The sequence below is a fragment of the Lissotriton helveticus genome, chromosome 11 (assembly GCF_964261635.1).
Source record: "Lissotriton helveticus chromosome 11, aLisHel1.1, whole genome shotgun sequence".
NCBI lineage: Eukaryota > Metazoa > Chordata > Amphibia > Caudata > Salamandridae > Lissotriton > Lissotriton helveticus.
The window spans coordinates 159,064,585-159,081,923 of NC_136072.1; the positions used below are offsets into that span (position 1 = coordinate 159,064,585).

The following is a 17,339-nucleotide window of genomic DNA, read 5'->3' on the forward strand; positions in this document are numbered from 1 at the left end:
ATTCTTTTTCTTTGAGTTTCTCATATACCCCTGCGGGCAACAAGACTTTTAACATTTTAATGATGTCTGGATACGTGTATTCTCCCATACGGAGCATGTCTTTTAATTCTCGGTGGAACCCTGCTGGATCTTTATCATTACAGGGAATTAACTTTTTCATCTCTAAGAGTTCCATCTTTGTGATAGGGGTGTAAACAAACACTCGTTGCATTTCACCACCGTCTGTCTTAATTGGATGTACTTCTCGTAACGGATTCTGTCTGTCTATGAAAAACGGTTTACTTTCTGGGGGTGAGACATGAACAAAATGTGGGTTCAGAAACGTTCTATATTTGTGGCGCTGTTCTAGAATGACACTAATCAAATCGGTACCTAAACCTTTCCATCTATACTGGAGTAACTCGTTCAGGACATCATGTAACGGACCTGGATCAGAATGTTGACCCTCATACAATGTAATGAGGTGCTGGATCATATACATACCCGCCAGTCGTTGCTCGGCTGGGGGCATTTTCAGAAACATTTGTGCCACTATTTCGTCTGGAAAAGTGGTAGAATCAGTAATCCATCGGACTGCTGATCGGACTAGTTCTTGTTCATGCATAGTACTTAACTCGCTATAACCGATTCGTGATTTCAGAATGTGATCGGTAGCTTGAAATACTTGTTCCAGAGAACCTTGTTCTGGTGCTGGATGATGAAAAATTGACTTGTGTTCTAGGCGCAAATGGCGATCTGGAAATCTAGATTTTCCTACATACGCTATTCTGTCGGGATTCTCATCCTCTACCTCTTCTGTAGAAGAGTCATTTTCTTTCTCGCTTACTTGTGCTTCTTTACGTTGTTCGTGTACCCTTATTATTTCTTTACGGATTTTCTTGTACATACTCTCTATACTACTGATAGTCTTGTGCTTACCCTCGGCTATATTATCACTCCACCTTGTCAGGACTTTCATTTCGGCTCGATCTTTGGTCGGATAATCTTGTTCCCTTATTAGACAATTAATCAGAAACTTTAATATCATGAGCTGGACCTCAACTTTTCTTTGGCACATGACGTCACTAATACTTTCTGGATCATTCCCTGTACGGATGAAACGATATATTCTGTCTAGATCTTCTTTCATATCTGGTAGGGTGACTAGATACTCGGTCACCTTTCTCACGCGTAATGAATATAAAACCATACTATCCTCGCCTGGGACTGGATCATAGCCACATTCGGTAAGGGCTTTTCTTATTTCTGCAACAGACTGATACCTGGGCGTACGCTGTGACGCTTGTGCATGTAATTCGGCTAACGTTAAACGCTTGTGTGGCGGCGGGGTTTGAGGAGGACCTCCCCCTGCGGCCCCTAAACTAGAGTCGTCTACTGATGCTCTTCGTCCTGGCAGAGTGGGAAATGGAAATGTAGGCTGGACTTGTATGGCGGGCTGGACCGGGGGTACCGTAACAGGTACTCCGGTGTCTGGAGGAGCGGGAAGTGCCTGATTTACAGGGACTGGCGGAGCAGGAACAGGATTTGCATATTCTGGGACTGTGTCGTCCAGATAGGACGAAATGAAAATATCAGCTGCGGTCGGTTTGTGACGTAGCTTAGTCGGAACTAGTGGTGGCGGGAAATTACTGGATGCCTCCGGGGTCGCTTTTGGCAAGCCCTCGGCAAGAAGAGGGTACATACCCTTAATAAGAGCATGCCTCTGTCTGTCTGACTGTTCGGTTTTAACTCGTTCACCAATCTCGATTAATTCCCTTTCTTGGGCTCGTTCTAAGGATTCTCTACTTAGTTCTGACTTTCTGATTTCTTTTTCAGTTCTTTTATGAGATTCTTTGCGCCATAACTCGATGGCATCTTTCTGTGACTGTCTGGCTTTCTTTTTCCATAATGCTTCTTCTACTCTCATGATGCACTCGGCATCCCATGTGCCTGCTACAGGCCATCTATACTTTTCTTCTAACTGTTTGGTATACTCTACCCATAAATCTAGATACAGTATGGCACTTATGCCATGCTTTTGATACATGAAATGACCTGGACTGTCCCTAGGCGGGACAGGAACTGCTGCTTCTAGCAGACCTTTTCTGGTTTTTAACTGACGCAGTTTTGAAAAGAGCGGCATGACTGAACTATAATCTGGACACAACACAATACACAATAAACACGATAATTACTTCACACTCGTACCACGACATTAAAATACATGAATAACATTCAGAATAACAGTTCGAACAGAATACTACCTGGAATACGGAAAACAGAATACATGAATTTTCTCGAGAACAGAACTGACTAGAACAGAAACTAGATGCACTGCTGAAACAGTACGAAACTTACCGGTCTCATACAGAGACACGTCAGGACCCGCATCCACCGAAGTGGACACTTCGTTTGTGGGTCTGTGTACCACCAATCCACGGACCAGAGTCAATTAGATTGATCCTGTCTAGATACTACCCCAGCAACGGTACTCACCGGGCAGCAAGAACGGAAGGCCTCGGACTGGACTGGACTGCTTCGACGCCGGACGGACGAACATCGGACTTCTGTTACGGGTGGGCCTCCGGATACCTCGGACCTTGGACTCTCGGCTTGGGCTCTGGTCGGGACTCGCCGCGTTCCTCCACCGTCTCGTCTGGATGCTGGACCGCCTCCTCCGTCTCCTCCGTGGGCCTGAGGGATACTTAAAGCAGAAATATCTGCCGGTGCGCAGAAGAGTTCCGTCACGACTGCAGAGGGTCAGGGGGTCGGCGTGGCTTCACCGACGCGTGGGGAAAGGGCAAGTTCCTGTTCGGGCGCCATTATGTGGTATATAAATAAATAATACCGGATCTATTTTTGTCTAGGCATAGCAATAACAGATAGCTCAATAAATAAGAGTCAAGATTCGAGGTAGTAGGAGTTTTGCAGGTTTAATACAGCATAAGGACAGGAACAGGACAACCTGCACAGGAATAGGATGGCAGCGCTGCCGGGGGCAAGATCGGAATCGGCGTAACATTTAATAACAATACACGAATATATATACTAAAACAGTTGCATTACAATACATACGATAGGCGGAGCAGTGGGTGTAGTCAATAGCAGTCGCGAAAGATAAGGGTGAAAGTAGGTGTAACAGAGGCGTATACATAGACATGTGATGCAAACGTAACAGAATATGTCATGAATGGGGCGGAAACATGGAGGGGGGCTACCTAAGGAGCCGGGACCTCTGACCTAATGGTGCGCGCAAACTGGCAATGACGTGTTACTAGGAGAAGCTGGGGGCTACGAACTCTGTGCTAGGAGCAGAGACTGAAGTCTGGAGAGTCAGGGCGACATGTACCTAAACAGTATCTAGTATCTGATGTTTAGAGAACATGTTGATAGAATCCAAAAGTTATCGGGGTAAAGGCTAACAGACTCTAAGAATGGTGCATGCATTATTCTACATGTAGTGCGTGATGAAGAATATTAAATGACCATTAAATGCAGTATTTCTCTAACGTGGAGACGTGAAGGCTAGACAATGACGGAAACTATTGATGCAATTCAGTAGCTTAGGAATGCAGAGAAGGAGGGCTGGACTGATAACTGGAATCATAACATACTCTTGGCAGACTCAGAGGCAGAGCCAGGCTGAGCCGGGCACTGCGAGGCAGGAAGTAAGTGAAGGGTCAGGAACACAGGTGGGGGCTGTATCGCTCCTCAGCGAGGCTCAGGAGACAGGAGCTGAATCTGGTGTCCGGGCCCTTTTGAGGCCTAGAAACGGGGACTTTACAATGGAATAACGTGCACACTGAGAAACGTGGCAACGTAGCTTTACATAGGCCTGATATTCGTAGTATTCACGAGAACTGGAAACTGACATACTAGAGGTGGATACAACTGTAATTGCGTCATTAATCGAACATGGGGAATACATATGCATATTGATCATGCACACATAACATATGATGGAGGACGCGTAGGGACACAGAACATGGCAAAATTTACTTTTCCACAGCTGCACTAGCCTCCGTTGACATTCATGGTGGAGAAAGCAGATCATAATTAGGAGATGTTGCAGACTACTATCTCCACCAAATGTCACCAAAGAACCTCTTACCTGAGGCTGGCCAAGACCAACTAAGAGGTCACATCACCAGTGTCTGCAAAGTCTTCTTGCAAAACTGGAAAAATAGCAACTGTGAGAGGCTGGCTTAGTATATGGTGAAGCTCACTTATTTAAGTGTAGCACCCAGCACTAAACCAGACAACACTTATGGTGATTTTAGTGGTAGCACAACCGTAGAAAGCTCTCTAAGTGGTAGCTGTGGAGAGCAGACTTCAGGCTTAGTCCAGAAGGAGTGTAAAGTAGTTTGTTTCACCAGTACTTAATCCTATGGTATAGGTTAAGTGAAAATGAATCACACAGTGTAGTTATAAAAATATGTATTTTACTACCAACACTCACTAACACATTTGAACTATCTCCAACCCGGAGATAGAGACACAATACGCACAATACTTAGGAAACAGAGCAGGTTAGAAGCACCAATACACAGTGGTCTCCCAGGGGTGACCAAACCATGCACTGAGTGGAATGCATACCACGACTCAAGTCAAGAATTGACCCAGAAGACGTGAAGAGCCGGGGACCCAAGGAACCACCCAAGGTGAGTATCTAGGAATACCATGGAGTTTGTGTGCAGAGTGGGAACAGGACAGTGTGCTCAATGTTAGTCAAAAGGTAAGTCGAAAATTGCAAAATTTAATGAAGAAGGACCCATCCCAGCAGACCTTGAAGAACCCAGTGGAAGATGGAAGGTTGGAGAGTCACCCCACCCGTGGATACCCCAGGAACCAGGATATCTACACTAGGGAAGCCGGGTGCATGGGTGTCAAGAGATGTCAGAAACTGCCATAGAACACAATGGAGGACCTCAGGAAAGATGCCACTGGAGAAGGAGACAAAGGAGTCCGGTGGAACCCAAAGGTGGATTAAAGATGAGCGGTACCTGCAAGCAGAGGTGACAGAGTCTATGCCACTCAGGAGTGACCAAGAGGCACGGAAGGCGAATGCCCACCGATGTCGGGATGCAGAGAGGTTGGCGATGCCCTTCAAGTTGCAGCTGCGCGGACCAGGTGATGCTGAGGAAGACCAGGAGCCATTTATGAGTTGTCCCCCGTTGGATGTTGAGAGCCAAGAGGTCAGTGTCCGGCAGGGGCACCAAAAAGCCTTGGCAGCACCAACCAACATAGTCGATGAAAAAAGGTGCAGTGTCGGGACCAGCAAGGCCCAAGTGATTCACCACAAGCAGGTAAGTCAGAGAAGGCCCCGAGCAAGCAGAGGAGCCCACCGAAGCCAAACAAGACCTTCAAGATGACCCACAGTCCAAAGGTACAGGATTCGCAAGAGGACCTCGAGCAGCTCCCCAATGAAGAAGGCCCACGGTGCAGCGGTAGCTGTGAGGGCGAAGATCTTGGCTGCAGGAGTCACATGAGGTTGAGCTTCTTGGAGCCTGAAAATCTCTGGAGGAGAGAATCAAGAATCCCTGGCAACGGCAAGTCAACGCGGTGACAGGGGTTCTGTTTCAGTGGTTCCGACGAAGGATACTGGCCTCAAACTCGGCATGAAGACAATGCAGGCCTCGAGGGAGTTGCAGAACCACCACCTGTGTTGCTGAACCTTTTGGAGTCCATGGTAACCCAGGATTAGCAGACCGGTGGTCAGCTGCGTTGCGGTGGTGCCTGCAGATGCAGGGGAGTGACTCCTTCACTCAAATGGAAATCCCTTTTCCTTCTGGTGTCTTGGATGTCCACGGGCTTGGTGAAGAACCTGTAAAGAGCACAGGTGTTGCAGAAGACCAACAGGACGACCAGACCAGGACCAGTAGGAATCATCCCCATTGCAGTCTTGATTCCCAAAGCGAAGTCCAGAGTGTCCAGGCGGTCAAAGTTAAAGTGGTATGTGATCTGAATTTTGTCCCACGACTAATCTAAGGACCCACCCACAGGTAAGCCCTTGAGTACTCTTAGGAAAGGGTTGGGATGATTCAGGGATTCCTTGCAGAGGAGGAGCTGGACAGTAGGGAGGATACTCCCATGTCCTTTGTCCAGTTTTGCACCAGAGCAGGAGCCAATGGTTCCCTGAACTGGTTTGAACTATAGTATGCAAGAAGGGCACCAAATGTGCCCTTCAAGCAGTCTCAGTGGCACTGCAAGCACCCCACCCTTTCCCAATACACTAAACCCTGTCTGGTATGTGGTCACACCTCCCTGTGACAGGATATCTTTTGTTCTGCCTTCCCCTGCTCGAGCTTGGCTTAGCAGCAGGAGGGCAGCAGCCCTAGTGGGCTGTCCGGTTTTGGAAGACTGGTACTGAGAGCACTGAGGGCCTCCTGGAAGACCTTTACAGTGCATGGAATCATACCTCTAACACCTTTTATGGTGTAAGGATATAATTCCAACATGTATGATACCAAACATGACATGGTTCGTTACAGCCAGTTTAGAGCTGGTCATCGCGTAATGACGCATGCCCGCTCTATATGTCGTAATGGCTGAGTCACAACCCAGGAGAATGGACTCCACAGGCTCACACTTAGAACCAAGCACTCTGCTAGGTTTTAAGTGTAATGACCTCAAAAATAGGGAAACCTATATCAGTCGTAAGTGGTGCTTGCAACAGCTTACGCAGGCTGCAATGGCAGGCCTGGAGTCACAATTTCAGTGGTCTCTCATGGGCGGCATAATGCATGCTTCAGCCCATGGGAGACCCCTGGTGTACCTATGCCCTGGGCACCTTTGTACCATATACAAGGGACCTATGAGGGTGCACCAGTAGCCAATCTGGAGTTTACCTAAGTACTCACCATGTCCAATTTAGAGAAGAAGCACAGAGACTGGTGTCCTGATTAGAGGGATTCCCGTCAGATAAACACAGCAAAACCAGGCAAAAAGTGGTGGGTAACCATGCAGAAGGATTCTACCTTCCTACAGCAACCTGACCAGCTTCATCCTCAATTTGGAAAGGAGAAGGTGCAGGAACTGCAGTGGCTATAAGCGGCATCTCAGGTGCCGATCGACGTTGGGCGTCATCGTATCGACATGCACTTGAATTGTGTCTCCGGCGTCGACCAGCATCATGGAGACATGATGACCACCTCATCCGATGCCACCAATGTCACAATGGGAAGCTGCTCCGGGCTGTGTCCGGACGTCGTAATTACTCTAGGTACGGAGTCGAGGTCCTCAACTGGTGCTGAGGGCGAGCCCGCCGGCGTGCTCCTGATCAGAGTCCCATCAACCTCTTTGGGGCCTGAAGGCGCACCAGAGGGAGGTGTAGACCCAAAGAAGGATGGCAGTGCATGAAAATATGTCTGCATCTGGATCATAGTCACCCTGGCTCCAGGATATGGAGGGAGGCTTGGGGTCGACTCCTGCGCTACATCCTCCAGTAAGGAACAGGAGGAACCAGCAATGATGTTACGGCTTTGTGAGGCCGAAGACCTCCATGACCTCGATCTCTTCTGATGGGATTGCCGTGACTTGGAAGAGCGACGCCCATGGGAACGGCTCCTTGAACAGCCCTGCGCAGGAACTTCAGAGCAGGAAGGAGATTGGCGCTGCCTAGACTCCGATCGGGAGAGGTGTGCCCTCAGCAACTTCATTCGCCTTTCCCGCAAGGAATTAGGCTTCATCCTCTTACAGCCATCGCACTACCCGGATTTGTGGTGCTCTCCTAAGCCCCACATACAGCTGGAATGCGGATCCATAGCCGACATCTGAGGAGTACAGGTCTCACATGTCTTAAAACCCGAAGGTATAGGCACACTGTTCCCAGACGCAAAAAGGCGTCAAAGTAGGCCAAAAATAGAAGACCAGAGAAACCGCTTCTCTGGATCCGCGTTGCAGCGCCAAAAAGAAGAAAACTGACATCTGCGCGCCAGAGGGGACTTATATGGCTCCACTGACTGCATATCAGGACACGACGTCACCACGGAGCCGGACGACGCTGTCCCCTGGCGCGCAGAGGTACTGCTGATATATTTCCGGATTGAGTATGGCGCCTAGGGAGAATTCAAAGTTAAGGAATCTGCGGCTAGATGTCTCTATCAGAAATGAACTTTTATGATCAAATTTAGAATGTTGATTAATGTTGTCTTATGATTAAATGATCTTGAGCTTTTATGGTTTATTTTACTATAAACCGAATAAAGATTGAATTGTTTGATTAAATCAAAGAAATGCCAGCTGCAGGATGAGAAGAAGCAAACAATTCACAAGTAGAGTTTGTAGGCACACAATCTGATGCCACTGTTTTTTTTATTGCATGAACAATCTGTTATGAATGACGAAGTTTGGCAAAATATTGTAAAAGGTGATGCAAATAAAAATATGTAATAACAAATAAGTTATGTTAAAACATTCTTAAGCCTAACTGACTAACAAAATGATATTTTAGAATTTAAATTGGAACCCTCTGATGGTATAAACTATAAACTCTATTTTTATCATGTATGTTTGGCTCAATACTTTTACAGTGATTTGGATAATCTAGCTTTTTTTCCTTTGCTTTAAGGCTTTTTGTATGTACTTTATCACTTTAGTAATGTTTAACAATAAACACTAAGAAAGCCACTGAACACCAGCAGCGAGTTTCTGACAGAGGGATTCTGTCATGGGACAGGTTCAACATTATACTATTCCTGTGACTTTTGGATGAATCCTAGCATTACACACCTGATGTGATTTGATTCCATTTCAGACCATGACTCCTTGCCATTCCACTGCAGCAGAACACTGTCCATGAGACCTTTTTTTAGTGGAGACAAGGTTTTTTTTTTGCTTTCTCTGTTTCTTGCTCATTTTTTCATTTTTGTTTGTCTTGTGGGTTATTACATGTATTTAAGTTCATTATTTGAAAATGGCAGGGAGGAGAAATCCCCATTTTACAGAGGGAGAATGGTCAGTCATGGTGGATGAAATTATTAGAGTAGAGCCTCAGTTCTTTGGAGCCAAAGTACAAAATACAACTATACTTTAGAAGAGGCAAATGTGGGCCAGAATAGTTGGCAGAGTGAATGCTGTAGCAAGCAACCTGCACACATTGTAGGGGATTAGGAAGAGGTGGAACAACCTGAGGGGGAGAGTGTGTTCCCAGGCCTCCAAGCATCACCTGGAAGCCCAGAGGACTGGTGGTGGTTTTCCCAGCCCCTACTTACAACTATATCCCTGGGAGGTCTTGCAGATCCTACATCCTGAAGGCTTGAAAGAATCCCTGGTGGAGTGGACTGATAAGTTATACTTTTGAATGTGTCACCAAACCTAAATTTTGTTTTTGCTTTTATTTGAGCTGTTGCTAATGTGTTTTGCACCTTTTTTAAACATTTAAATCAATGTATAATTGTTTTTTTGTGCTGGTGGGGAATTTGTAGCCACTTTCTGTTTTTAACTGCTTTATATAATAACTGTGTGCACTTAGAACTATTTGCATTGAGCTACTGAACAAAATGTATGTGTACAACAATAACATGAAGCAGTGTTAGGCTATATGCCACATACATTTCCCCAACGGCAACTACTACAGTGTGTGAAGTCAGATCAGGAAACTAATTATGCTGCATAAGAACAAGGGAGAAATTCTATAAATAACAAATAAGTACTTACCCGTTACAAATACGTTATTATAAAGGACAATGACAAGAACCTTACAGTCGTCATCTGAAACTCTCTGTACTCGCACTAAGCGGTTATTTCCAGCTATCTTGATTGTAGTGGACAACCTTAAATACAAAAGACAAACTATTTTAAACATGGACAAGGGTAATGATGCTGGATATGAAGGGGTCTTCCAAATGCATTTAATATTGAAATTACTATAATAAAATATAAATGTATTTTGCCTTTCTCATTCGAAGAAGAGAACTATGAAATTCATGCAAACAAGTTTTCTAGTCTTTAAATAAGTTATTGATGTACATGTCTTTTTTAATGAATGTTTCACAAGAGGACGTATAAAATATTTACAAGGTGCTGGAATTGCAGGTCATTCTCTGAGTGTGTAAAAGGGGGGCATGTGATATAGGCATTAGGTGAACTAGTCCTGTGTGGGTAAAGGACCCAGTGGCATTGAAATAGTAATTGAACCTTTCCACAAGGAACTGTACTTTCAACAGGTGACTCAGCGCAAAATTATTTGCCCTAGGCAGCAGACCTACTGAATTGCATGCTAGAGATTGAGGGCCTGATTTAGATCTTCAAAACACACAAGATGATGGACGGAAGGTTGCACAATGGCAAAACATTCACCCCCAGTCACAGATCTGGGTTTAATCCATCGTTATTTTGCTCACCAAGCCACCCCAGTTCAGACATGGCCATAAGCAAATCAGTCTTGACCCAGTGCCTCATGGGAACAGTCCAGCCCGAACTGCCAAGCCATGGCTTCCCTGGACCGGAATCAAGCATCCTAGGACCGGTTTCTGGCTATCAGCCATCTTCAGCCAGGATAGCTTGACTCCAGTGGCTTAGTGAGCACGGGACCCACGTCTGGGCATACCCTTCCCACATAGGGTGAACAGCAAAACACACAAGATGATGGACGGAATGTTGCACAATGGCAAAACATTCACCCCCTGACACAGATCTGGGTTTAATCCATCGTTATTTTGCTCACAAAGCCACCCCAGTTCAGACATGGCCATGTGCAAATCAGTCTTGACCCTGTGCGTCATGGGAACAGTCTAGCCCGAACTGCCAAGCCATGTCTTCCCTGGACCGGAATCAAGCATCCTAGGACCGGTTTCTGGCTATCAGCCGTCTTCAGCCAGGATAGCTTGACTCAAGTGGCTTAGTGAGCACGGGACCCACGTCTGGGCATACCCTTCCCACATAGGGTGAACAGCAAAACACACAAGAAGATGGACAGAATGTTGCACAATGGCAACACATTCACCCCCAGTCACAGATCTGGGTATGATCCATCGTTATTTTGCTCACCAAGCCACCCCAGTTGGGACATGGCCATATGCAAATCAGTCTTGACCCTGTGCCTCATGGGAACAGTCCAGCCGAACTGCCAAGCCATGTCTTCCCTAGACCAGAATCAAGCATCCTAGGACCGGTTTCTGGCTATCAGCCGTCTTCACCCAGGATAGCTTGACTCAAGTGGCTTAGTGAGCACGGGACCCACATCTGGGCATACCCTTCCCACATAGGGTGAACAGCAAAACACACAAAATGATGTATGGAATGTTGCACAATGGCAAAACATTAACCCCCAGTCACAGATCTGGGTTTAATCCATCGTTATTTTGCTCACCAAGCCACCCAGTTCAGACATGGCCATATGCAAATCAGTCTTGACCCTGTGCCTCATGGGAACAGTCCAGCCCGAACTGCCAAGCCATGTCTTCCCTGGACCGGAATCAAGCATCCTAGGACCGGTTTCTGGCTATCAGATATCTTCAGCCAGGATAGCTTGACTCCAGTGGCTTAGTGAGCACGGGACCCACATCTGGGCATACCCTTCCCACATAGGGTGAACAGTAAAACACACAAGAAGATGGACGGAATGTTGCACAATGGCAAAACATTCACCCCCAGACACAGATCTGGGTTTAATCAATCGTTATTTTGCTCACCAAGCCACCCCAGTTCAGACATGGCCATATGCAAATCAGTCTTGACCCTGTGCCTCATGGGAACAGTCCAGCCGGAACTGCCAAGCCATGTCTTCCCTGGACCGGAATCAAGCATCCTAGGACCGGTTTCTGGCTATCAGCCGTCTTCAGCCAGGATAGCTTGACTCAAGTGGCTTAGTGAGCACGGGACCCACGTCTGGGCATACCCTTCCCACATAGGGTGAACAGCAAAACACACAAGATGATGGATGGAATGTTGCACAATGGCAAAACATTCACGCCCAGTCACAGATCTGGGTTTGATCCATCGTTATTTTGCTCACCAAGCCACTCCAGTTCAGACATGGCCATATGCAAATCAGTCTTGACCCAGTGCCTCATGGGAACAGTCCAACCCGAACTGCCAAGCCATGTCTTCCCTGGACTGGAATCAAGCATCCTAGGACCGGTTTCTGGCTATCAGCCGTCTTCAGCCAGGATAGCTTGACTCCAGCGGCTTAGTGAGCATGGGACCCACGTCTGGGCATATCCTTCCCACATAGGATGAACAGCAAAACACACAAGATAATGGACGGAATGTTGCAGAATGGCAAAACATTCACCCCCAGTCACATATCTGGGTTTCATCCATCGTTATTTTGCTTACCAAGTCTCCCCAGTTCAGAAATGGCCATATGCAAATCAGTACTGACCCTGTGCCTCATGGGAACAGTTCAGCCTGAACTTCCAAGCCATGTCTTCCCTGGACCGCAATTAAGCATCCTAGGACAGGTTTCTGGCTATCAGCCTTCATCAGCCAAGATAGCTTGACTCCTGGCCGCCTGCAGCATCTTCATCTCCAGGCTCCATAGATCTCCACGACGAAACCCGACACACTTTGGCACCTATGCACCCGCTTCCTGTGGGTGAGGAAACGATCTAACACCGTTGCTCCTGTAGTGGGTTACACCTCTAGTGTCCTAGTTTTAAGTGGCTAAGTTCTAGTCCAGTCGGAAGCCTTCCAAAGCAGTAACTTTATAACTTTTACGCACCATTGACTTTGCATTGGTGCATGCGTGTGCTTTTAGCGCTGCACCCGAATCCCGCGAGAAGAGTCCGGTTGGATCCAAGGGTCGATCGAAGATGTAGAGTACCTGAAAGCAGAGGGGACAGAGTCTGGGTCACTAGCCAGTGACCAGGATGGAACCAGGCGATGTCGGGCGCAATCAGGTGGTTGTTGAGAAGCTTGTCTCCGCTGCAACGTGGACTCTGGGGCACCGAGGATGACCAGGAGTGGATCACAAGCTGTCCCACAAAGGCTCTCGCTGTCGGCGTTGTCGGCTTCCGGGTCGGAGTCAACAGGCCTTGGCAAATGCAACCCACGCAGGAACTGCAGATCGCTTCTTACTCGGACCAGCAAGGTCAGAGAGGTGGCTCCTTTTCAGGGGAGCGAGGGCCAGTCTGGAGCAACCAGACTAGCAGAGTAGTTTCAAAGAATCGTCGTCGTAGAGGCCACTAGCCAACGGGCAAGTGACCGGACAGACGCGTCGAGCAGGAAAATGCAAAAGGGCCCCAGCAGCACTCAGTGAGTGTGGAGGGGTGAGCTTCGGTGCACGAGCTGCTTGGGGCTGGGGCTTTTCAAACCCCAATGCACAGCTTCGAGGATACCACAGGAGCTTCACGGTCAGCACTTTGCAGTCTTTTCAAGATGGCCGGTCCCACGTCTCACGTCGCCTCCACGGGTCTCAGCTTTGCTGTGGCTGTGGATCGGGCTGTTGGATGTCTGGGAATCCGGTTCTTGTTGATCTCTGTCAATCGAGCTCCGGCTGGAGCTGCAACAAAGCAAACCATTGGGCGCTGGATGGTGCCTGTTTGCACAGGGTGGTCACTCCTTGACCACAAGGCAGATTCTTCAGTCTTCCACGTCGAGTGGGATGTCGAAGGGTCCAGAGTTCTGTATCAAAGTTTCAGTCAGGATTATCTAAAATCTATGGACTCAGCTCCTACCTTTATTCCAAATCAAGGGGCTGGATTACCTGCTAGGTCCCTCCTATGGGTGGGACCCAGGAAGGGGGTGGTTACACCCCTTTCCCTTTGTCCAGTTTTGCGCCAGAGCTGGGGTTGGAGTGCCCCAGCACCGGTTTGAACTGGGCTATGCATGAGGAGCCTTGTGCCCCCAGGGCAGTGTCTAGTTTCATTCGCCCTGCCTGTCTCAATCCACTATCTCCTGTCTGGGGTGGTGTAACACCTCCCTATGACAGGAAACCTTTGTCCAGGCCTCCCCTGCCGGAGTTTCGGTCAGCAGCAGGAGGCCAGACCCGTGTCTGTGGCAGCAGCATCCATTTTGTGATGCTGAGGCTCTGGTTAGATTTAACCGCGTTTAAGTAAAGTAACATGTCTTCTCCCTCTAGAAGGGTGGAATGCTACCCCCGTCGCCAGAACTGGCGAGGGGGTAGTATTCCAAAGTGTATGACACCTTACACGACATGTTTTGATACAGCCAAACCAAAGTTAGCAATAACCGTGAGGATTATAATGCACTTAAGAGTATATGGTATGGCAATACCCTGGAACAGCTATAAGGAAATGGTTCCGAAAGCTGCAGACAGGCTCAGCTCATGCTAGAGCACCATCTCACATAAAACCAAGCACTCTGCCTCCAGGATTGTTAAGGCCTGCCATAGGAGTGACTTATAGGTGCATATGTGTCCAGATATAGGTTTAGATATAGGTATACTATATCTAAGCAAGGGGTGATTACACAACCTTGCCCCAGCTGAGTGATCAGCCAGTTGTGTCTGTTTGGATAGCCCGCCAGGGGTGGCAAAAGATATGCCGCAGCCCCTGGTAGGCCTGTGATGCACCTATGCCCTGGGTACCTATAGTACACTGTACAGGGGCTCATAAGGTGATCCAATACCCAATTGGTGATGCACCTAAAGTACATGTATGTGAATTTAGAGAGAGAACAGCAGGCTGTGGGTCTGATTAGCAGGCCCACAGCCACATTAAGTCGAAAACCAGTGAAGCAAAAAGCAAAAATTGGGTGACCATTGGAAAGCAGACCCTACTCTCCTACATAACCCCCCCCCCCCCAAACGTAGGGACATTAAACTTAACCTTGACCAGATAAGTCTTCATGTTCTAAGTGGAAATACCTGGAGAGACCATCTGCATTGCCATGGTCAGTCCCTGGTCTGTGCTCCAATGAAAAGTCCATCCCCTGTAGGGAAATGGACCACCTGAGCAGTTTGGGATTTTCACCCTTCATCTGATTGAGCCACAAGAGGGGCTTATGGTCTGTCTGAATCTTAAAGTGAGTGCCAAACAAGTATGGTCTCAACTTCTTCAGGGCCCAAACCACAGCAAAGGCCTCCCTCTCAATGGCTGACCAACGTTTCTCTCTAGGGGTCAGCCTTCTGCTAATGAAAGCAATGGGCTGGTCTTGACCATCTACATTAAGTTGTGAAAGCACAGCTCCCACCCCCAACTCAGAAGCATCTGTTTGGACAATGAACTCTTTGGAGTAGTCAGGACTCTTTAGGATAGGTGCAGAGCACATGGCCTTATTCAGGTCATCAAATGCCTTTTGACAGTTACCTGTCCACTGAACCTTTTTAGGCATCTTCTTGGATGTCAGATCATTAAATGGTGTCACAATGGACCCATAGTTCTTTACAAATTTCCTGTAATACCCAGTCAGGCCCAAGAAGGCTCTGACTTGTGTCTGGGTAGTTGGAGGAGCCCAGTCCTGTATGGCCTGGATCTTGCTCTCCAATGGTTGAACCTGACCCCCACCTACTAGGTGGCCCAGGTACACAACCTTGCTCTTCCCTATCTGGCACTTGGTAGCCTTGATAGTCAGGCCTGCCTTTTGCAGGGCCTCCAGAACGTTCTTCAGGTGGATCAGGTGATCCTCCCAGGTGGAGCTGAAGACAGCAATATCATCTAGATAAGCTGCACAAAAGTCATCCAACCCAGCAAGGACTTGATTCACCAACCTTTGGAAAGTGGCAGGTGCATTCTTCAAACCAAAGGGCATTACCACAAACTGATAATGTCCACTGGGGGTTGAGAATGCTGTTTTGGCCTTGGACTCCTCAGCTAACCTGATTTGCCAATAGCCAGCTGTCAGATCAAATGTGCTCAGAAATTTGGCAGACGCCAACTTATCTATGAGCTCATCTGCCCTTGGAATAGGAAGGGCATCTGTCCTGGTGACAGCATTGAGACCTCTATAGTCCACACAGAACCTCATTTCTCTCTTTCCATCTTGGGTATGAGGTTTTGGCACAAGGACTACTGGGCTGGCCATGGGGCTCTCTGATGGCTCAATTACTCCAAGTTCAAGCATTTTCTGCACCTCAGCCTTTATACAATCCCTGACATGGTCAGGTTGCCTGTAGATTTTATTCTTCACAGGCAGACTGTCACCAGTGTCCACCTCATGGGTGCACCAGTTAGTTTGACTGGGTGTGAGAGAAAACATATGTCTGTGAGCCTGCAGAACCTGTCTGAAGCCCCATTGCTGCTGGTCAGAGAGGCTGCCTGCCAAGGCTACTCCATCCACTGAACCATCATCAGGGTTTTGGGATAACAGGTCTGGGAGAGGGTCACTCTCTTCCTCCTGGTCCCTATCTGTTGCCATGAGCAAGCCCATGTATGCCCTGTCCACATATGCTTTCAATCTATTGACATGGAGCACCCTGTGGGGGCTCCTAGGGGTGCCAAGGTCCACCAAGTAGGTGACCTCTCCCTTTTTCTCAAGTATGGTGTGGGGTCCAGACCATTTGTCTTGGAGGGCTGCTGGGGCCACTGGCTCCAACACCCACACCTTCTGTCCTGGCTGGTACTCAGTCAGCACAGCCTTTTGGTCATGCCAAGCTTTCTGTAATTCTTGACTGCCTCAAGGTTTTTGGTTGCCTTCTCCATGCATTCAGCCATCCTGGAGCGGAGACCAAGTACATAGTCCACAATATCAAGTTTAGGCTTTTTGAGAGGTAACGCCCATCCTTCCTTCACAAGACACAGGGGACCCCTTACAGGGTGTCAAAACAAAAGCTCAAAAGGGCTGTAGCCAACCCCCATTTGTGGGACCTCTCTGTAAGCAAAGAGCAGGCAGGGTAAAAGGATGTCCCATCTTCGCCTAAGCTTTACAGGTAACCCTTTTATCATTCCCTTTAGGGTCTTGTTGAACCTTTCAACAAGCCCATGGCACTGTGGATGATAGGGTGTGGTGAACTTATAGTTCACTCCACACTCTTTCCACATTGCCTTCAAATATCCAGACATGAAGTTGGTACCTCTGTCTGAAAGTACCTCCTTTGGAAAGCCCACTCTGGAGAAAACTCCAAGTAGGCCCTAGCCACAACAGGAGCGGTTGTGGTCCTCAGGGGAATTGCCTCTGGATACCTGGTGGCATGATCCACTATCACCAGTATAACTCTGTGCCCAGATGCTGTTTGGGGATCCATTGGTCCAACAGTGTCTATCCCAACTCTCTCAAAGGGTACCCCCATCACTGGTAGTGGTATTAGGGGGCCTTTGTGGTGCCACCTGATTTGCCACTGGCTTGGCAGGTGTCACAGGAGCGACAAAACTCCTTTGTATTCTCGGACATGTGAGGCCAGTGAAAGTGAGGGACAAGTTTTACCCAAGTCTTGTTCTGGCCTAAGTGTCCTGCTAGAGGAATTTCATGGGCCAAGGTTAGAAGGAAGCCCCTAAATTGCAGAGGTATAACCAGCCTCC

At 47.9% G+C, this 17,339-nt stretch overlaps 1 protein-coding gene across 7 annotated transcripts in view; it reads right to left on the reverse strand.

Moving 5' to 3' along the window:
- LRRC34 (leucine rich repeat containing 34) overlaps positions 1 to 17,339 on the reverse strand; it is a 431,531-nt gene that overhangs the window by 96,718 nt on the left and 317,474 nt on the right. For all 7 annotated transcript variants that reach the window (XM_078666059.1, XM_078666060.1, XM_078666064.1 and 4 more), the window contains one exon: positions 9,637 to 9,752. In XM_078666059.1, the coding sequence (XP_078522185.1) occupies positions 9,637 to 9,752 (116 nt within the window). The remainder of the gene's footprint in view (positions 1 to 9,636; positions 9,753 to 17,339) is intronic.